General features: G+C 43.0%; 1 protein-coding gene across 1 annotated transcript in view; it reads left to right on the forward strand.

The window, feature by feature from the left end:
- The window catches only part of SLC9A5 (solute carrier family 9 member A5), a 70,712-nt gene that overhangs the window by 10,385 nt on the left and 36,796 nt on the right, over positions 1-23,531 (forward strand). The window contains exons 3-7 of the mRNA XM_075838369.1: positions 1,161-1,324; positions 6,930-7,008; positions 8,540-8,717; positions 13,750-13,970; positions 15,457-15,659. Coding sequence (XP_075694484.1) covers positions 1,161-1,324; positions 6,930-7,008; positions 8,540-8,717; positions 13,750-13,970; positions 15,457-15,659 — 845 coding nt within the window. The remainder of the gene's footprint in view (positions 1-1,160; positions 1,325-6,929; positions 7,009-8,539; positions 8,718-13,749; positions 13,971-15,456; positions 15,660-23,531) is intronic.

The raw sequence follows: 23,531 nt of genomic DNA on the forward strand, positions 1-23,531 counted from the left end.
GTGGATTCCTCTCTGCCTCGGACTCTTGCAGACATAATTTGCATTGTCTTCGGGCAAGATTTTGGGGGCCCGATTTCTCCTATAAAGTAAAACAACCCCCAGCATTGTCCTGAGGAGCTGTACACCCCTTGTGATTGTTTCATAGGCTAAACCGTGATGACAGATCTGTGTTCATTTTGTAAATTGAGATCTCTCGGAGGTGAGTTAATAATTTATACAGGGATATTGTTGATCTTCGCTGTGTTGGTGTGAAGTGACTTAGCACATACATCAATAATGCAAAACTGACGTTACCCCGACTGTAAATAGACGTCAATGGGACCCACGACTGATCTTAATATCTATCGAAGAAGATTGACCGCGCCAGTCACGTGACACGTTCGTTTTCATTGAAGCGCTATATTTTGATCGTTCTCCCCCAGCAAGACCATTTTTTTTTTCTAGTTATATCTGTTTCTGGTAAAGCGGGGTGACAACTAATAGGATCACGAGTACCATTTTCTAGTTACACAGTGATACATACATTCTACCCTATGTCTGCTCAGGGCTCTAGGAAAGCTGGATGGTTATCACTCAGCTTTCCAAGAAATAGATAAATAGACGCAAATTTTTTTTTCGAATGCTCTTTAATGTCCAGGACAATTCTACGGATATATAGCGATAAATAACAGCGAACCGTGCAGGTCTGAAGATCATTCCCATGTTGCCTGGAGGGGATGAAGAAAGACTGAGGTCAATATGTATTGATCGTTCTCAATTCATTGTGGTCTTGTAATTAATTGCTGTACGTCGGTGGCAGGAGCGTTGCGGCAGGCTCTTAATGGGTCTGGATGAAAATCGCAACACAAGTTTGCAAAAGATGCCACAAAACCTCAACGCACTTGAAGCGCAAGCTCGATTTTAAGGCTCTGTTCACATCTGCATTGACAGAGCAGAGCAACGAAAAACGGCTACACAGGTGTGAACATAGCCTGACAGTCATTTGCTGCACAAAAAGTTTCGTAGCTTTGCAAATACTTTGCTTTACTGGTTTTGTACCAATTTTTCCAATATTTGATGTTCTTTTCTCTATATTTTGAGCAGATTTCAAAATTCTAATATTATTTAATGTTAAAGATGGATTCCCCTTTTAAATTAATAAATAATTGTTTTGTCTGTAGACCCCCAGGTGGAGGCTGGTTTGATGGATTTCCTGCTCTTCGGCAGCCTCATTTCAGCCGTTGACCCCGTTGCTGTGTTGGCCGTATTTGAGGAGGTTCATGTCAATGAGACCCTGTTTATCATCGTATTTGGAGAATCCTTGCTCAACGATGCCGTCACTGTGGTAGGTGTCTTACTAATATTTCCTGGTACATGTGAACCTAGGCTAAGTAAAGAAGTCATTGAAGTTTTCTTTCATTTTTGAATATCTGTCCTACTACATTTATAGAGTCTTTTAGGAGATCTCCTGACCACAAGATAACGGACTGTTTCCAATATCAACCAGCAGAATAGTGATTGCAGCTCTGGAGTATAATACAGGAGGTGTTAACTCTGGATCAGTACAGCATAAGTAATGTAATGTATGTACACAGTGACTCCACCTGCAGAATAGTGAGGGCAGCTCTGGAGTATAATACAGGATATAACTCAGGATCAGTACAGAATAAGTAATGTAATGTATGTACACCGTGACTCCACCAGCAGAATAGTGAGGGCAGCTCTGGAGTATAATACAGGATGTAACTCATGATCAGTACAGGATAAGTAATGTAATGTATGTACACCGTGACTCCACCAGCAGAATAGTGAGGGCAGCTCTGGAGTATAATACAGGATGTAACTCATGATCAGTACAGGATAAGTAATGTATGTACACAGTGACTTCACCAGCAGAATAGAGAGTGCAGCTCTGGAGTATAATACAGGATGTAACTCAGGATCAGTACAGGATAAGTAATGTCATGTATGTACACAGTGACTCCACCAGCAGAATAGTGAGTACAGCTCTGGAGTATAATACAGGATGTAACTCCGGATCAGTACAGGATAAGTAATGTAATGTATGTACACAGTGACTCCACCAGCAGAATAGTGAGTGCAGCTCTGGAGTATAATACAGGATGTAACTCAGGATCAGTACAGGATAAGTAATGTACTGTATGTACACAGTAACTCCACCATCAGAATAGTGAGTGCAGCTCTGGAGTATAATACAGGATATAACTCAGGATCAGTACAGGATAAGTAATGTGATGTATGTACACAGTGACTCCACCAGGAGAATAGTGAGTGCAGCTCTGGAGTATAATACAGGATGTAACTCAGGATCAGTACAGGATAAGTAATGTAATGTATGTACACAGTGACTCCACCAGGAGAATAGTGAGTGCAGCTCTGGAGTATAATACAGGATATAACTCAGGATCAGTACAGGATAAGTAATGTATGTACACAGTGACTCCACCAGCAGAATAGTGAGTCCAGCTCTGGAGTATAATACAGGATGTAATTCAGGATCAGTACAGGATTAGTAATGTAATGTATGTACACAGTGACTCCACCAGCAGAATAGTGAGTGCAGCTCTGGAGTATAATACAGGATGTAATTCAGGATCAGTACAGGATTAGTAATGTAAAGTATGTACACAGTGACTCCACCAGCAGAATAGTGAGTGCAGCTCTGGAGTATAATACAGGATGTAATTCAGGATCAGTACAGGATTAGTAATGTAAAGTATGTACACAGTGACTCCACCAGCAGAATAGTGAGTGCAGCTCTGGAGTATAATACAGGATGTAACTCAGGATCAGTACAGGATAAGTAATGTAATGTATGTATACAGTGACTCCACCAGCAGAATAGTGAGTGCAGCTCTGGAGTATAATACAGGATGTAACTCAGGATCAGTACAAGATTACAACGTCGCAAAAATACTCAATATTTTATATAGACTAATTCTAGAACTGTCCGGCGGCACGCAGCAGCTCCCTAGTTTGGACTATACAGCCTTCATGTGCGGTTTTACAATGCTCCACCGAGTGCTGTATATACGCAGCTGTTCTCCCCTAAATACAGTTCTACAAAATTCTTCCTGCACACGTACAGCAACAGATGGAGTGTACCACAAGTATTTTTCTGTCAGATTCAGACAGAATCCAATAGATAAAAACTTCTCCGAGCCACTGTATGAAATTGGGCACCGCATTATGTGCATGAGGCCTGAGGTAAAGCGCTGACTTGGATGTCGGTATTTTGCGTTAGTATTTAGGAGAGGTACAAATCTTTCCATTAGAACGCCTCTCATGTGTAGGTTCTATTTCTGGCTTTGACTTCCAATTACTGATGCAAAATACAGACCAAAATACCGCCGTGTGAATGAGGCCCCAGTCATCGCGTAGTTAATTTGTCTTTTGAGGCTCCGCAGCAGACACGGAGAGGCACGGCAGGATTGTGACCTCTAGAAGCTGTGAGCAATGTTCCTGACGCTCCATATACCGATGAGTGATCATCACACAGACGATTCTATGGTAACAGCAAATGCGTTCTTCCATTTAGACACGATAATAGAAATTCATATCTCTGACGATCTTCACATCTTTCGTGCTGCTGAATCAATAGTCCGTCTGTTTTTGAACAGAATTATGTTCTTTCTGGGGAATCGATGGTCATAGAAATGTATGATTGTCCATCTCGGAAAGTAAAAATTCCCAGTAAATATTATTTATTAGCCGTTTAGCCCTTTCTCATTTATATCTCGTTTTGGGAAAGCTGGGTGAACATCATAAGGAAAGCCAATACAGCTCCGACCAGGGATTTTCATCCATCTTTCCTAGAGTCCTGAATGGCAGATATGTCTAGTTATGCAGCCATATAGGTGTAAAAGAAGTATCAGTGTTTGAGCTGTTATTTGGTGCCTTTAGGGTACGTTCACACGCTTAACAAAAAACGGCTGTAAATACGGAGCGGTTTTCAAGGGAAAACCGCTCCTTATTTTCAGCCGTTTTTTAAACAACTCGCGTTTTTTACAGACGTTTTTGGAGCTGTTTTTCTATAGAGTCAATAAAAATGGCTCCAAAAACGGCTCAAGAAGCGACATGCACTTCTTTTTTTTAACAAGGCGATTTTTTCGCGCGGAAGTTTTTAAAAACGGCCGCGTAAAAAACGACCGTGGGAACGGAACGCCGTTTTTCCCATTGAAATCAGTGGGCAGATGTTTGGAGGCGTTCAGCCCCCGCATTTTATGCCGTTTTTTGGGGCGTTTACGGCCGTGTGAACATACCCTGAGTTCCATTGTGCGACATGTTGGGAATCTCAAGCATCATGGTAATTTATCATCAACCATTGGGAGAAGGATCAGCGGCCCGTCTGGCCTCCTCACTTATTTAGCAGCTGCGAGTGACACGCAGACCCCTCTCTCTCTCTCTCTCTCTCGCTGCTATGACATCGTCTTGGCTGCTCGGCGAATGGGATCATTAGTAGGATCAGATGGTACCAAAGCTGAAAACCAACTGCTGCCGTTATCAGCATTAATATTGAATGCAGTTCTAATGCGTAACAGATGTTTAGTTCAGTATGATGATGGCACAGTAACTGAGCTGAAGAGCTTGCAATCTAATCAGTCCTAATCACTTGCACCGCTGCAAAGATTGAATCTAGAGAACATTGAACCAGTCTGGGAAATTATCTGCCGCTTGCTATAAAGTAGATCGGACAGAGTCCGAGTTTAATATATTTGATAAAGCATTCACATCAATATCTACATCCTCTCTGTGCTAAATTGTGGCAGCTTTGTGCGTGTATACATTTGGATATTGATGTGGATGGTGATTTAGATGACCGGAGTCGTGATGTCATCAGAATCTCTCAGTAGTGCAGCCTCAGGCTTTGGCGCCTCAATTATATCTCAGCCTCGATATGAGAAGTTAAAAAACTTTTTCTTGTTGGGACCTGCCATGTCGGCTGTTTTCCATGCAGCTCGTTCCCGTGTGTATTACATGTGACCATCTTTCTACAGCGCCATAGTCTATAATGCTTTCTGGGTATTATATAGGGTCTTGGAAAATGGAGTTTACTCCTAAAATGTACATTGAGACTGGAGTGAACTTCGGGTGACCCGTTAGCGGGCGCTGCGTCTAGCTCTGTGCAGGACATGACCGCACGCTGCTCTGTCTTGGAGCTCACGGGTTTGTGTCCACAGATAATGATGTGCGGCCCCCGTAGCCTCTATGCGGGTAATGTAAAATGAATGAGCAATACAAAAACCTGATCGATAACCACACTAACGAGGCGCGAAGCATCGCAGGCCCCTGAGAAATCTTACATAACCCGCGCCCGATCTGCAAACTGCTTGTATTGTGTTTATATAACCTACTTTTAGATGTAAGATTTTAGGTGTTAGAATTTTATCTGGAACAAAGGCTGACCTAATACTTGTCACAAAAAAACGGTATTCGAGTCTGTTGCCCTCCTTCGGCGGCTCTGACCATTGATCTCCAGATACATTACATCCATTTGCCTATATCATCCATCGGCCTGTATGGGATACATACTTGTTATGCAACGACCTTGCCGCAATTACGGACCCATTCGGTTCTATCGGCCGCGGACCCCTTTTCGTATCGCTACGGATGGTTATCCGTGCCGTATAAATGTTTGGAAAATTATGGAACATGTCCGTTCTTTTGCATTTTTCCGGCCGTACTCCCATACTTTTAAAAACGGCGACCAGGCGTGCCTGCAAATGCGGGCTGTGATTACGGTAACGGCCGTGTGCATGGGGTGTCCGTGCCGTAGAAATGATACAACATTTCCTTTTTTTTGTCTGTAATTACGGCACGGACTCCCCATAGAAGTCTATGGGCGCTTCCGTAATTACGGACGGCTATGTGAGTTCATCCGTAGCCGTCCGTAATTACCGGAAGCGTTGCTATGCGACGCCGGGAGATTAGCCAAGATTCCTCCCTGGTTTTTTTAGTGGATCCGTAAATACGGACCGTATTTACAGACGACTTTCCTTATATGCGGATGATTTACAGATGACTACGGATCCGTATTTATGGATGGATAAAAAAACTACGGTCTCGTGCATCAGGCCTGAGGACCCATGCACACAGCCATGCCCGCATTTTCGGGCCGTGCTCCCATACAAAGTATAGGAGCACGGCCCGTAAAACACGAAAAAACAGACATGCTCCATAATCCCCGACACAGTGCCACGGCACCGACACCCATCCGTAGCGATACGGAAATGTGTCCTCAGCCAATAGAACTGAATGGGGCCGTAATTACAGTGGTGTGCATGGGGCCTTGTTCAGGCAGTCAGATATGCCTCCTAAATGACTGCAAGATCAGACTACACAGTGGATACACATAACTCTGCATAGAAGCTGTAGACGCAAAACGGAAGGAGATTTTTGGATGGAGCAATAAAACAAAAGCTAACACATCGTTCTTGATTGGATAAAATGACATTTTGCACAAAATCTAATTTGTGCATTGTTAATTTATGCAAATCTGTAGCCCATCATGATTATTTCTATTCTGTCGGTTACCTTTAAAACTGGCTAGAAAACTCCTATTTTGTTGAGATTTTTTTTTTTTTTTTACCCGCGGATGTCGCTGTTTTTTCTTTATTTGCAGCAGTTTAATCCGTGACTAAAAGAAAAAAATCCCATAGGCTGCAAAACCGCATCAGACGATGAATGTATTCTTACCCAAACGTTGTGCGGTCCCAAATAATGTCTCCCTCGCTGTCGGCTTTAATAAAAAATAATCCTCCTCGCTGCGATTGTACTTGCGGGTAATGCTGTCATTAGCGCATAATTTGTTTTCTTTTTCTCAAATCCTTCTTTGTAAATTTGTCTGTGAAGACTCATTTCTCAGCGATGGTCGTGAATGATGTAACGTCTGACTTGTTGTTTTTGTTTCGTGTTTTTGCGCCTCGCAGGTCTTGTACAAGGTGTTTAATTCTTTTGTTGAGATGGGACCGCAGAACGTCCAGGCTGCAGATTACGTGAAAGGCGTGGGTGAGTAACTGATATTCGTCAGACACCTGAGCTTGTAATATTTTTCTTCCACCGCACTGTACGCTAATCTTATATGACCCATAAGAGAGTTCTTCATATAGGAGATCCGCTGAGGATCCGGCAATGTGCGAGGTCCATGATTTACAAAACTGCGTTACCTGCCGAACGCCTCATTCTAAAACGATCGATTATGTAGTTGGTTTCCCTTTTGCTACTGTAACGACCACCTCTCCTGTGAATTCCATTAACATTAGCAGCCATAACTCCCTTCCATCAAGCCGCCAGAGCATCATTAAGGTTGGGCACTGATATTGGCTCTGTCAGATGTGATTGAGGTCAGGGCCGTTGTGCATGTTCTTCTCACCAGACCGCATATACTTTAATGAAATACGCAGGTAAAACCCCTTATAAACAGCGTCCCATTGATTTTAAAGGGAGATCGCCCAATTTAAAGATACAATTTGTCCCATACGTTGAAGAAATTAATGCATGTGAAATTGAAAATGGCGTCACGGAGAAAAAAGGAATTGACATGTCACTTCTTAATATGGTTTCCACATTGGGTAACCACACATGGATTAACCCTGTTGAATGGGGCTAATCTTTTTCTCGGATCCGCGGCAGATGAAACTGCAAATCCGCAGCAGAAATAGAAGGGTTAACCTTGGGTTTCTTCCGCGGATTCTTGGCCGAAAAGGATTTTCCCCAAATTGTGGAAACGGTATTGGAGGACCAGGTATGGATTATACTCCAGGGTCAAGAAGCTTCATAATGTAATTGTCACGATCCATGGGCATGTGGACCCACTAGGCCGCACCGCTATAGCGGAGTAGCAGCTGGCCAAACAACCGTGTACAAAGTCCAAGCACAAGGGTACCTGGAATAGTCCAGACAGCAGCAGCGGCTAGGGCACAGGTGGTACTTTGACGACAGGTGGGACAAAACGTGGCAAGAGGTATCAGGCGTGGCAGATGAGACCAGACGTGATGTAAGACAGGCGTAGCAGACGGCACAACACGACTCCAACACTAGAGAGGGCACAGGAACAAATACAGCACGGGATACAGGATACAGGTAGCAGGGCACAGGAACCGGATACGACTAAGGGACCATTCGCAAGACTAACATAGGAATACAAACAATGTTCAGGCAAGGAGTGAAAGGGCAGAGCCCTTCTTATAGTCCAGGGTGATCTGGGCATAATTAGTTAATTCTTTACATGTGCGCACGCTGGCCCCCTTTAAGGCTGGTAACGAGCTCGCGCGCGCACCCTAGTGGTCAGTGCAGTGCAGGATGGCTGCATGTGCTGGTGTCTCCGGGGAGGGAGACGTCGGCCGGATGAGAGGGGTCTGTGGTCGCGGCCGTCAGCAGGTAAGTGGAGGCGGTGGTCCGCGGCCGCGTCCGTTATAGTAACGACCACGAATTCATGATTGTGTGATCATCTGCCAAGGGTTTTGTTCCCATTCTTGTTTTTTCCCCATGCAGGACACGTCTGCTCTGATTTCATCCTGTGTTCTTATTCCCTCGGCAGGCTCCTTCTTTGTGGTGAGTCTTGGAGGAACAGCCATCGGTTTGGTGTTTGCTTTCCTGCTCGCCCTCATCACCCGGTTTACGAAGCGAGTCCGCATCATAGAACCGCTGTTTATCTTCCTGATTGTTTATCTCGCCCACCTTACCGCAGAGATGGTATCGCTGTCTTCTATACTGGCGTGAGTTCACTCTTCCCGCCTCTGACAGGCCTGTTATATACGTCGCATTAGAATTTGAGAAGCACATTATTTAGTAACAATCTTTTTATTTGGGATCTAAAAGTTGCTAGATGATGATCTGGAAAAATCTTCAGGTGATGTGTGTTGGTGCGTAATTCCAAAATATTGGGGTGGGGAGAACATTCCTAAGGCCCCATGCACACGACCGTAATTTTGATCCGCAATTACGGATCCCTAATTGCGGATACATTTATTTCTATGACACACGGACGCTTTCCCGTATATTTAAGAATCCACAAAAAATAGGACGTGCTATTTTTTGGAGTTTACGGACCGTGCTCTTATACTTCGTGATTACGGGCATGGACGTGTGCAGGAGGCCTTAGGCCGGGTTTCCACGGGTCGGATACGACACATAAAAACCATGCAGCGTATCCGACCTGGAACCCGCAGGACTTTCTGTCCAAAAAAAAAATCGCACCATTTTGGTGCGTTTTTTTTATTTTTTTATTATTATTTATTTATTTTTTTAATTAATTTTTTACGGAAATTCTGCTGTGTAATTAAGCGCACATACCTTCCTGGCTGACATTTACCGCTCCGGCCTTCCTGGATGACGTTTCAGGCCATGTGACGCTGCAGCCCGTGATTGGCTGCAGCGGTCACATGGGATACAACGTCATCCCAGGAGGCCGCACTGCACGAAGAAGGAGGGCATTCTGGGTAAGTATTTTTGTTGCTTTGCGGCGTTGCGATTTTTGCGGCATAAACGCTGCGAATACTCTGCAAAAGTCGCAACACATGGCCTTCTGTTTTAGGATTTGCAACCCCATTGAATTCAATGGGGAAAACCTGCAACGGAAAATCAATGAAAACGCAGCATAAATTGACGTGTTGTGAAATTAAATTCCGCACCGCAGGTCACTTTATTAACGTTTCCGCTGCGGTTTTTTTCCGCAGCGTGGGCATGAGATTTACGAAGTCTCATCCACTTTGCTGATACTGTAAACGCTGCAGCATTTCCATACACAATTCCGTTGCAGAAACTCCGCAGCGTTGACGCTACGTGGAACCCCGGCCTCAGGGTTGCTTCTCTCTATAGGCTGCCGATAGAGTTAATGGGGTCCTTACTTGTTCCCCCAGCAGGTGTTTGTAGGCTGAGCCGCTGAGCTAAGATTGGTTTTCCATGTTCATATTTATAGATGTAAATACATTGTCACATTGTGCGGTTCAGTAAGCGGCAGATTTTTCTTATATAAAATATAAATACAATTACAACGGAGATAAATACATGATCCTACACACAACCATGGTAACCAGAATGATCCCCTCCATGTACACCGCTGCCTGCGCTCTGACACCTGGGAAATGTTGCAAAATACAAACAAGTTTATATTACAAAGTGACGACTTTTCTTATTTTATTACTAAACATATTTTTTTTTTTTTTTTTTATTAAAGGGTTCTAGACCCCTTTTCCGTTTTTCTATCTCTGCCCTGTAGTGAGTAATGAGCATTAAATAAATGTGTCATTGAAAGAGGGTTCAGGGAGATGAGATCGCATTGGCGGCTTATTTATTTTACTACGGATGTACACGGGTCTAGGATAGCTGTAGATGACTGGTAGAAACTTGACGGACGTGTTTTTTTCCATCCACATAGGAGGGGGGGGGGGAGGATGTAATTAAAGATGGCATTAGCACCAAGCAGAGTTGGAAAGACGGCAGGACCCGTTGCACTTCGGTTGACCAGCGGCTCTCCTGGGAATTCTGCTGTCAGAAAAATGCAGCACAAGTTAAAGTTTAAGTGCACCGTAAGCCCCTATCTGTAGAGGACAATGGGGAGGATCGCTGCCCTCTCCCCGGATAGACTGCCCGAGCAACTGACGGCTTCCCTCGTTTGTTTGGCTGCTCAGCAGATTGTGATAATGTCATCGTGCAGCAACCACGTGGTGACAGCATCGGTCCTAGATGCTTCACCCGCACCAACACCTACAGACACACCCAGCATGGCAGCAGAACTTGGGAGACACCGTTGGATACTGCCAGTATGTAAACTATAAGGTGGAGCACTATGGCTGACATTGCTGGTGGGCACTATGGCTAACATTGCTAGTGGGCACTATGGCTGGCATTGCTGGTGGGCACTATGGCTGGCATTGTTGGTGGGCACTATGGCTGACATTGCTGGTGGGCACTATGGCTGACATTGCTGGTGGGCACTATGGCTGACATTGCTGGTGGGCACTATGGCTGACTGCTGGTGGGCACTATGGCTGACATTGCTGGTGGGCACTATGGCTAACATTGCTAGTGGGCACTATGGCTGGCATTGCTGGTGGGCACTATGGCTGACATTGCTGGTGGGCACTATGGCTGACATTGCTGGTGGGCACTATGGCTGACATTGCTGGTGGGCACTATGGCTGACATTGCTGGTGGGCACTATGGCTGATATTGCTGGTGGGCAAAATGGCTGACATTGCTGGTGGGCACTATGGCTGACATTGCTGGTGGGCACTATGGCTGACATTGCTAGTGGGCACTATGGCTGGCATTGCTGGTGGGCACTATGGCTGGCATTGTTGGTGGGCACTATGGCTGACATTGCTGGTGGGCACTATGGCTGACATTGCTGGTGGGCACTATGGCTGACATTGCTGGTGGGCACTATGGCTGACATTGCTGGTGGGCACTATGGCTGACATTGCTGGTGGGCACTATGGCTGACATTGCTGGTGGGCACTATGGCTGACATTGCTGGTGGGCACTATGGCTAACATTGCTAGTGGGCACTATGGCTGGCATTGCTGGTGGGCACTATGGCTGGCATTGTTGGTGGGCACTATGGCTGACATTGCTGGTGGGCACTATGGCTGACATTGCTGGTGGGCACTATGGCTGACATTGCTTGTGGGCACTATGGCTGACATTGCTGGTGGGCACTATGGCTGACATTGCTGGTGGGCACTATGGCTGACATTGCTGGTGGGCACTATGGCTGACATTGCTGGTGGGCACTATGGCTAACATTGCTAGTGGGCACTATGGCTGGCATTGCTGGTGGGCACTATGGCTGGCATTGTTGGTGGGCACTATGGCTGACATTGCTGGTGGGCACTATGGCTGACATTGCTGGTGGGCACTATGGCTGACATTGCTGGTGGGCACTATGGCTGACATTGCTGGTGGGCACTATGGCTGACATTGCTGGTGGGCACTATGGCTGACATTGCTGGTGGGCACTATGGCTGACATTGCTGGTGGGCAAAATGGCTGACATTGCTGGTGGGCACTATGGCTGACATTGCTGGTGGGCACTATGGCTGACATTGCTGGTGGGCACTATGGCTGACATTGCTGGTGGGCACTGGCTGACGTTGGTGGGCACTGGCTGACCTTGTTGGTGGGCACTATGGCTGACCTTGTTGGTGGGCACTATGGCTGACCTTGTTGGTGGGCACTATGGCTGACCTTGTTGGTGGGCACTATGGCTGGCATTGTTAGTGGTGTGGCTATTAGTAGAAGAGGTGGGTCAGTGAGTGTTTCTGTGGGTGAAGTAGATCGAGTGCCCGCTGTGTCTCGGTGTTACACAATGGCTCATATAAACCTGGCCTTGTGTGTAATACAAATAAAAGCTCAACTTCTTGTAAAATATTGTAACATAATCCTAGCTGCCTGGACTGGTATGTTCCAGTGTCTTGTATAGAATGGGCCGCTATTTTTTCCTTTATCACACGGCATTGTTGAAAATGTTGCATTTATAAAAAATAAGGCCTTGTTCACGCGGCGCTCAAAAAAATGACGCGTAAACGTGTCAAACGCTAGCGTTTTCGTAAAGCATTTTTTATTATACAGGCGTTTTTGACACGTTTTTGGCGCATTTTTGTGGAACGTAATTAGGATTCCCATTGACTATGGGAATTAGACGCTTCTTTACACGGCGCGTTTTTTATACACGTGGACAATAAAAAAAACGCATTGTATGCAGTTTGCACTACAATGCGCTTTCCCATTGATGTCAATGGGAAGCTTAAAGCATGCGTTCTTCGGCGTGTAAAACAAGTAAAAAAATGCATCGAATAGACGCTGTGTGAACAAGGCCTAAAGTTTATCCACAGCAAAGAAATAAACCTGAGTCACAAAAGCGATGTGAAAAGAACGAGGTGAATGAGCGCTTCTCAGTGACTCATCTGTGTGACCTGCTTCTCTATAGCGACTACAGTATAATATAAGCCCCGGCCCACACAATCTGCCCGGGATTCAATACAACATGTGCTGCAATGACACTTCCATACTTGTCCAAATAAGAATGATGGCATCACCGGCGTCGCCGTCCAGTTTTATGTAAACATTCTGAAACTTTCTACTTTTCCAAATCTTTGTTTGCTGCCAGTGTATAATAACTCTTGTTTGCATCCGGAGGCTCAAAACTATGAGGTTCATTATTAGAGACATTGTTAGGAACACTGCAGCTGTTGACCGAGCTAGATCATGACACGCTTTCAGCCTCTGAATGTCAAGAACGCTTTCATTCACTGACCGCATGCAGAGATCTAAAAACGATGAAGAATTGAACCACAGTGTTTAGACGATTGCAGAACTTTTCAAAATACAAAGATTACAATTTAATAGAAATTAGACCTGCAGATTCCTTTATAGATCATCAGTTTTAGGGGTTTATAGATTCTTTCGTATTCGATGATGGGGTTCATAACACGTTGAATTTTCCATATGCTGCGGATTTCATGGAAAAAAATTATAAAAATTGGTGCCTGGGGAAATTGCAAAGTTGGAGCTCCATCTAGTGGTGGTTTTGGAAAGAACAGGTTATATTCACCCGACTTGTACATTGTATAGTATTGCCGGTTAGTGTTTTTACACCTGGATAAATATTACAGGTGACAGCCACATGTGACACTCCTGGGATGTGTAGTTCCACTGCAGTTTTGGAGCCACCTGCTCTGTGGGGGTCTAGGGTGTAGTTCTGTTATTACGGTTATAATGGTAGAAATTTTTATATTTCCTGCACAGGGTGACATTCTGTGGCTTATGCTGCAAAAAGTATGTAGAAGCAAACATCTCCAACAAATCTAGGACCACCGTCAAATACACGATGAAGACGTTAGCCAGCAGCTCTGAGACCATCATCTTCATCTTCCTTGGAATATCCGCAGTGGACACATCTAAGTGGACATGGGACACAGCACTGGTCCTGTCCACCCTCATCTTCATCCTTGTGTTCAGGGCTATTGGTGAGTCTTTTGCATTTTTCCCTTCAGCAAAAATAAATGTAGGAATACCTTGTTAGTCATTGGCAAGCGCAACTCATGTCTGTCTGCTGCAGAGAAGGATAACCTACGATATGTTTGTCATTATGTTTAAAGTGTATGTTGACCTTTTTTATGGTTCTGTATACAAATAATCTACATAACAAAAAGTTATTAATTTGTATATACATTATTTATCATGAGTTACATCCTGTATTATACTCCAGAGCTGCACTCGCTATTCTGCTGGTGGAGTCACTGTGTACATACATTACATTACTTATCCTGTACTGATCCTGAGTTACATCCTGTATTATACTCCAGAGCTGCACTCACTATTCTGCTGGTGGAGTCACTGTGTACATACATTACACTACTTATCCTGTACTGATCCTGAGTTACATCCTGTATTATACTCCAGAGCTGCACTCACTATTCTGCTGGTGGAGTCACTGTGTACATACATTACATTACTTATCCTGTACTGATCCTGAGTTACATCCTGTATTATACTCCAGAGCTGCACTCACTATTCTGCTGGTGGAGTCACTGTGTACATACATTACACTACTTATCCTGTACTGATCCTGAGTTACATCCTGTATTATACTCCAGAGCTGCACTCACTATTCTGCTGGTGGAGTCACTGTGTACATACATTACATTACTTATCCTGTACTGATCCTGAGTTACATCCTGTATTATACTCCAGAGCTGCACTCACTATTCTGCTGGTGGAGTCACTGTGTACATACATTACACTACTTATCCTGTACTGATCCTGAGTTACATCCTGTATTATACTCCAGAGCTGCACTCACTATTCTGCTGGTGGAGTCACTGTGTACATACATTACATTACTTATCCTGTACTGATCCTGAGTTACATCCTATATTATACTCCAGAGCTGCACTCACTATTCTGTTGGTGGAGTCACTGTGTACATACATTACATTACTTATCCTGTACTGATCCTGAGTCACATCCTGTATTATACTCCAGAGCTGCACTCCCTATTCTGCTGGTGGAGTCACTGTGTACATACATTACATTACTTATCCTGTACTGATCCTGAGTTACATCCTGTATTATACTCCAGAGCTGCACTCACTATTCTGTTGGTGGAGTCACTGTGTACATACATTACATTACTTATCCTGTACTGATCCTGAGTCACATCCTGTATTATACTCCAGAGCTGCACTCACTATTCTGCTGGTGGAGTCACTGTGTACATACATTACTTATCCTGTACTGATTCTGAGTTACATCCTGTATTATACTCCAGAGCTGCACTCACTATTCTGCTGGTGGAGTCACTGTGTACATTTGACTAACAGAAAATAGTTGTTTAACGTGAACACCCCCCTTAAATTCTCCAAGAGATAATGGTGACTGAAGTTCAATATTACAGAAATTGAGTCGTGAAATAAACAGTTTTTTCTTTTTTGTGTTTTTTTAATACTTTAGGTGTTGTGCTACAGACTTGCGTTTTGAACCACTTTAGACTCCTCCCACTGGACAGAATAGACCAAGTTGTGATGTCATATGGTGGACTTCGGGGCGCAGTCGCATTTGCTTTGGTCATTTTGCTGGATGGGAAAAAAGTAAAAGCTAAAGACTATTTTGTGGCAACTACAATCGTTGTGGTGTTTTTCACGGTGATGTTCCAGGTAGGTGGATCTGGTATTATGAGGTTGGGGTTAATGATTCTTTCTTCTTTGTACATAATCACAAGATAAAATTTGAAGCTGTGTCTGTGGCAACCAAGGATCTTTATGGGAATGTCAAACACTGAACACAATTTTACAGTTTACATAAAGGACTAATCTACATAACAAGTGTACATACATGACATTACTTATTTTGTACTGATGCTAAGCTACAGCCTGTATTATATACTTCAGAGTTGCAATCACAATTCTGTAGGCTTCAGAGCGGAAATCCCCCAGCATTTCCTGCTTTTTTACTGTACATACCTTGCTCTAGGAGTGGTAGTCTTTACACCAGGCACTGTACACAGTCATTTGTATTATAGGGGTTTAGCTAAGCTGTTGGGTTTGTCTGATGACAAGCTTGCTGACTATTTCCAATGATGACCAGCAGAACAGTAATTGCAGCTGTGGAGTATAATACAGGATGTAACTCAGGATCAGTACAGGATAAGTAATGTAATGTATGTACACAGTGACTCCACCAGCAGAATAGTGAGTGCAGCTCTGGAGTATAATACAGGATGTAACTCAGGATCAGTACAGGATAAGTAATGTATGTACACAGTGACTCCACCAGCAGAATAGTCAGTGCAGCTCTGGAGTATAATACAGGATGTAACTCAGGATCAGTACAGGATAAGTAATGTAATGTATGTACACAGTGACTCCACCAGCAGAATAGTGAGTGCAGCTCTGGAGTATAATGCAGGATATAACTCCGGATCAGTACAGGATAAGTAATGTAATGTATGTACACAGTGACTCCACCAGCAGAATAGTGAGTGCAGCTGTGGAGTATAATACAGGATATAACTCAGGATCAGTACAGGATAAGTAATGTATGCACACAGTGACTCCACCAGTAGAATAGTGAGTGCAGCTCTGGAGTATAATACAGGATATAACTCGGGATCAGTACAGGATAAGTAATGTAATGTATGTACACAGTGACTCCACCCGCAGAATAGTGAATGCAGCTCTGGAGTATAATACAGGATATAACTCAGGATCAGTACAGGATAAGTAATGTAATGTATGTACACAGTGACTCCACCAGCAGAATAGTGAGTGCAGCTCTGGAGTATAATACAGGATATAACTCAGGATCAGTACAGGATAAGTAGTGTAATGTATGTACACAGTGAATCTACCAGCAGAATAGTGAGTGCAGCTCTGGAGTATAATACAGGATGTAACTCAGGATCAGTACAGGATAAGTAATGTAATGTATGTACACAGATACTCCACCAGCAGAATAGTGAGTGCAGCTCTGGAATATAATACAGGATATAACTCAGGATCAGTACAGGATAAGTAATGTAATGTATGTACACAGTGACTCCACCAGCAGAATAGTGAGTGCAGCTCTGGAGTATAATACAGGATCTAACTCAGGATCAGTACAGGATAAGTAATGTAATGTATGTGCACAGTGACTCCACCAGCAGAATAGTGAGTGCAGCTCTGGAGTATAATACATGATGTAACTCAGGATCAGTACAGGATAAGTAATGTAATGTATGTACACAGTGACTCCACCAGCAGAATAGTGAGTGCAGCTCTGGAGTATAATACATGATGTAACTCAGGATCAGTACAGGATAAGTAGTGTAATGTATTTTCAAAGTGACATAACTTTACAGAATATAAACAGTAATAGCGCCTATCCGATTAAATGTGAGCCTTTTGTGCCTCAGGATCAGTACAGGATAAGTAATGTATGTACACAGTGACTCCACCAGCAGTATAGTGAGAACAGCTCTGGAGTATAATACAGGATAAGTAATGTAATGTATGTACACAGTGACTCCACCAGCAGTATAGTGAGTGCAGCTCTGGAGTATAATACAGGATGTAACTCAGGATCGGTACAGGATAAGTAATGTATGTACACAGTGACTCCACCAGCAGAATAGTGAGTGCAGCTCTGGAGTATAATACAGGATATAACTCAGGATCAGTACAGGATAAGTAGTGTAATGTATGTACACAGTGAATCTACCAGCAGAATAGTGAGTGCAGCTCTGGAGTATAATACAGGATGTAACTCAGGATCAGTACAGGATAAGTAATGTAATGTATGTACACAGATACTCCACCAGCAGAATAGTGAGTGCAGCTCTGGAGTATAATACAGGATATAACTCAGGATCAGTACAGGATAAGTAATGTAATGTATGTACACAGTGACTCCACCAGCAGAATAGTGAGTGCAGCTCTGGAGTATAATACAGGATCTAACTCAGGATCAGTACAGGATAAGTAATGTAATGTATGTGCACAGTGACTCCACCAGCAGAATAGTGAGTGCAGCTCTGGAGTATAATACATGATGTAACTCAGGATCAGTACAGGATAAGTAATGTAATGTATGTACACAGTGACTCCACCAGCAGAATAGTGAGTGCAGCTCTGGAGTATAATACAGGATGTAACTCAGGATCAGTACAGGATAAGTAATGTAATGTATGTACACAGTGACTCCACCAGCAGAATAGTGAGTGCAGCTCTGGAGTATAATACATGATGTAACTCAGGATCAGTACAGGATAAGTAATGTAATGTATGTACACAGTGACTCCACCAGCAGAATAGTGAGTGCAGCTCTGGAGTATAATACATGATGTAACTCAGGATCAGTACAGGATAAGTAGTGTAATGTATTTTCAAAGTGACATAACTTTACAGAATATAAACAGTAATAGCGCCTATCCGATTAAATGTGAGCCTTTTGTGCCTAAATATCTGGAACAAAAGTTCCCCATAATGTTGTGCAGGACCCTCCAGAGAAGCCATCAGGTCTGCACATGAATAACAATGTGGATGGTTAATTTTGAACATTTTCTACTTCCTGCTGAAGAGACCCTCCGAATAATAACAAGCAGTGAACGTTACAATCCTATGTATTAGAAAGTCTGACTGAAAACCTGTAATTAGTTCCTGGAGATAATTAGACGGAGCGTTTTATCGGCTGCTTTCAAATCTTGCAGAACATAAAGTCTTTACTCTGCTGTTCTCAATCTTGGACTGATCGGTGAAACTGAAACAATGTAATTGAGTAGAACTTGTGTCCATTTAGGCTCGGGCTCCCTGGCCGCTTTTTGTTGTCCGTGAGTCTCAGCAAAATTTTAGCAATTTCAATATTTGCCTATGGGAATCCCTGCGATTGTCAAATTTGACATCCATATGGAACCGTTAAGGTTGGTCACATGTATTGTTCTGTACGTTATTGCGGATTTTCGGTGCAGTGACTCCAATTCTGCTAAGTCTGAACGTGGCCTATAAGAGTTCCTCACTCTGTCATATATCTCCGAGGTCATGTTCACATCACTACAATAGAAGTAATCTTTGGTGGTCTTAGGGCCCCACCTGCTATCACCTATTATGTTTCTATGACAGGTCATCTAAGCAGAGTATGATTAAGCCCTATAGAAAATGTGAGGTGCGCTGTTCCCGTATTACAATATGAAACAGGCCAGGCAAACTTTAATATACAAGTCAGTACTGAACATGTTTTTTCTTTATTTACTTTTTCTTCTTTGTTTAGTCCAGCAGTTAAACAATTTCTCCACTGGGTGGCAGAATCTGCATTATTTTGCAGGTTTGCAAGTTCCTAGTTTTAGATGGGTGCGATTATAGTCCTGCAGTTCAGTAACTTCTCCACTGGGTGGCAGAATCTGCAAGGTTGCAAGTTCCCAGTTTTAGATGGGTGCGATAATAGTCCTGCAGTTCAGTAACATCTCCACTGGGTGGCAGAATCTGCAAGGTTGCAAGATCCCAGTTTTAGATCGGTGCGATAATAGTCCTGCAGTTCAGTAACTTCTCCACTGGGTGGCAGAATCTGCAAGGTTGCAAGTTCCCAGTTTTAGATGGGTGCGATTATAGTCCTGCAGTTCAGCAACATCTCCACTGGGTGGCAGAATCTGCAAGGTTGCAAGATCCCAGTTTTAGATCGGTGCGATAATAGTCCTGCAGTTCAGTAACTTCTCCACTGGGTGGCAGAATCTGCAAGGTTGCAAGTTCCCAGTTTTAGATGGGTGCGATTATAGTCCTGCAGTTCAGCAACATCTCCACTGGGTGGCAGAATCTGCAAGGTTGCAAGTTCCCAGTTTTAGATGGGTGCGATTATAGTCCTGCAGTTCAGCAACATCTCCACTGGGTGGCAGAATCTGCAAGGTTGCAAGTTCCCAGTTTTAGATGGGTGCGATTATAGTCCTGCAGTTCAGCAACATCTCCACTGGGTGGCAGAATCTGCAAGGTTGCAAGTTCCCAGTTTTAGATGGGTGCGATTATAGTCCTGCAGTTCAGTAACATCTCCACTGGGTGGCAGAATCTGCAAGGTTGCAAGTTCCCAGTTTTAGATGGGTGTGTACAGTAAAATTCCTGCATCAAAGGGACCTGATAGGTGCCAGATTATCAATTATTCTGGATTATTGGATAGTAATAAAAAAATATTTCAAGATTACTTGTAAGGGAGAGAGAACCGTCATGGAAACAGGAGCCCAAAATAAAACCTTAACATTAAATCCGTTTATTTTAAATACCTAGAAAAATGTTGTTGGCGGGATCTATAAGGGGCTCTTTTTTTGCTTTGAAATGTCTGTAGTCTTATTCTTTATAACGGTTTTGTTGTTCATTTCTTAAAATATAGTTTAAAAAAAATCTTAGATCATTGAGGTCTGACCCATTCAGAGGCTATAGGGGTGCTGCAATAGTGTCTCATATATGCCCCTAACCATGGCCACCAATGTTGTATAAGGCCCTGTTGACACAGAAACCGCGGCAAAAAAAAAAAAGCAGAAATTGCCTCCTATTGACTTCAATGGGAGTTGTGGGCGTGGTTTTTTCTCACGAGCATAAAATAAAACCGCTTGTGGGGAAAAAGAAGCGACATGCTCTATCTTGAGGCGTTTTCTGCCTCAAAAACCCCATTGAATTAAAAATCAATAGGAGACGGAAATAAACACGTATCTTGGCAAAAAAACGCTCGCGGTTATTCCCTCGGTCTGTTGAAGAAATAGCAAAAAAAAAACGCCTAAAAAAACACAGCAAAAATCGCGGAAAAAAACGTTTAAAAAAAAACGGAGCTGATTTTTCCAAAGAAACTCTGTGAACATATCCTAAGAGAACAGCCGCTGTCTATGTGAAGGCGCAGTGATGGAATCATTCTATATAGAGAGTTCTCACTATGTAAATTCAAATTGGGCTTTTATATTGTATATAGATCCTGCACACCATTGACCTCCAGCCTATGGCTCTGCAATACAGCGTTGTCTCATGATATAGGGAGGATGGTGCTGACGCCGGAGTGGAAGCTCCACTTCTAGCATATCCACCCTTGACTACCACGTGCTGGATCAGAGCCCTAAGCTGGCATGGGGACTTAGCCATAGTCTAGCGTGCACCACACCTGTATATAAAATCTAGCGAGCAGATAGAGGAGGAAGCACCTGTGAAGCAAGCAAACTACAGATACTTCCTTCCTCAGCCTCCCTCACTCATACACAGCCCTACCCCAGCCATGTGCGCATCTTAGCAGTCACATAATGAAACAATGCCCGGATTCCAATATTTCTTGTGTTACAGCGATGCAGACATATGATGTCACTCCAGGGACAACGAAATGATGTCACTCCAGCACAGAACTGCAATGTAATGTGATCAAGACCAGAAGCAGCAGTCAGAACCAAGAAAACGAAGCAAACTTTCTCTGTCAGTGAATCAAAATCTTCTCATTTATACCCAGAGGCTAAAAACCTGTCCAGACCTGAAAATTCTCACAGCTGAGAGTTTGCTACAATTGTATCCAGTCTGAACTCCAGACTGATACATTTTACTTGCACAGATTCTTTGTTGCAGAGATTTGTGCTGCTGTGTGTGTAGATTGACTAGTCTGGATAAAATTGTGACAAACCCTCATCTGTGAGAAGTATTAGTGCCCTATGGGTTTTCAGCCTCTGAATGTCCCCCGTTCACTGACAGCAAGCAGAATTTAAACACACAGTATAATAGTTACAGGACTTTTCATTAGACAATGATTACGCTTTATTTAGATATGGAGGAGCCCTTTAAGAAAGTGACAGGGAGGATTAGGTTAACATGATAATGTGACATGTCCATTAGTTTGTCTTCAGGGTGTAATTCACTTACACATTGTCCTGTCTCTGTATATTGTGCTTCATTACTCAGTAAGCCTCGGATACATCAGCTGCACCGCAGCCCCGTCCAGCAGACGCGTCGCTCATAACATCATTGTAGCTGGTAATCTGTCTCTAATTGTCCTGTTATTTACATCTGAACATTCTGACGTGATTCAATTATTATTAAGCTGAATCCGCAGTTTACCCCTTCACTGCTGTGATTAAGTCCATGCAGGGAGGATTACAAGATACAGAGCAGGTAACTGAGGGTAACCCTCAAAAGGGTTAATGACAGCTGGCAGTGATAGCGCCTGGCACTCGCGTGTTTGAGCCCGGTAGGGTGAGAACAAATTTCCTACAGGGCGTGAGATGTCACTCAAAGGTAAAGGTTATAGCCGGATAATACAATATATTAATGTGAGCACAGCTTGTGGCGGCCATGCTTAATGTACGGTAACTCATTGTGCACTAGAGAGACATCAAGAACCATTATGCATGTTTATCATGTATCCTCTTATGTATTATATATCAGGAGATACCCAGGTTATACCAGCATGCTCCATATCACTATATACAAGAAGATGTATAACTTATACCAGCTGTACATATATAATTATATACAGAAGATACCCAGGTTATACCAGCATGCTCCATATCACTATATACAAGAAGATGTATAACTTATACCAGCTGCACATATATAATTATATACAGAAGATACCCAGGTTATACCAGCATGCTCCATATCACTATATACAAGAAGATGTATAACTTATACCAGCTGCACATATATAATTATATACAGAAGATACCCAGGTTATACCAGCATGCTCCATATCACTATATACAGTAAGATGTATAACTTATACCAGCTGTACATGTATCATTATATACAGAATATACCCAGGTTGTACCAGCATGCTCCATATCACTATATACAGGAAGATGTATAACTTATACCAGCTGTACATATATAATTATATACATTAGATACCCAGGTTATACCAGCATGCTCCATATCACTATATACAAGAAGATGTATAACTTATACCGGCTGTACATATATAATTATATACAGAAGATACCCAGGTTATACCAGCATGCTCCATATCACTATATACAAGAAGATGTATAACTTATACCGGCTGTGCATATATAATTATATACAGAAGATACCCAGGTTATACCAGCATGCTCCATATCACTATATACAAGAAGATGTATAACTTATACCAGCTGTACATATATAATTATATACAGAAGATACCCAGGTTATACCAGCATGCTCCATATCACTATATACAAGAAGATGTATAACTTATACCAGCCGTACATATATAATTATATACAGAAGATACCCAGGTTATACCAGCATGCTCCATATCACTATATACAGGAAGATGTATAACTTATACCAGCTGTACATATATAATTATATACAGAAGATGCCCAGGTTATACCAGCATGCTCCATATCACTATATACAAGAAGATGTATAACTTATACCAGCTGTACATATATAATTATATACAGAAGATACCCAGGTTATACCAGCATGCTCCATATCACTATATACAAGAAGATGTATAACTTATACCAGCTGTACATATATAATTATATACAGAAGATACCCAGGTTATACCAGCATGCTCCATATCACTATATACAGGAAGATGTATAACTTATACCA

Source organism: Rhinoderma darwinii, chromosome 9, assembly GCF_050947455.1.
Source record: "Rhinoderma darwinii isolate aRhiDar2 chromosome 9, aRhiDar2.hap1, whole genome shotgun sequence".
NCBI lineage: Eukaryota > Metazoa > Chordata > Amphibia > Anura > Rhinodermatidae > Rhinoderma > Rhinoderma darwinii.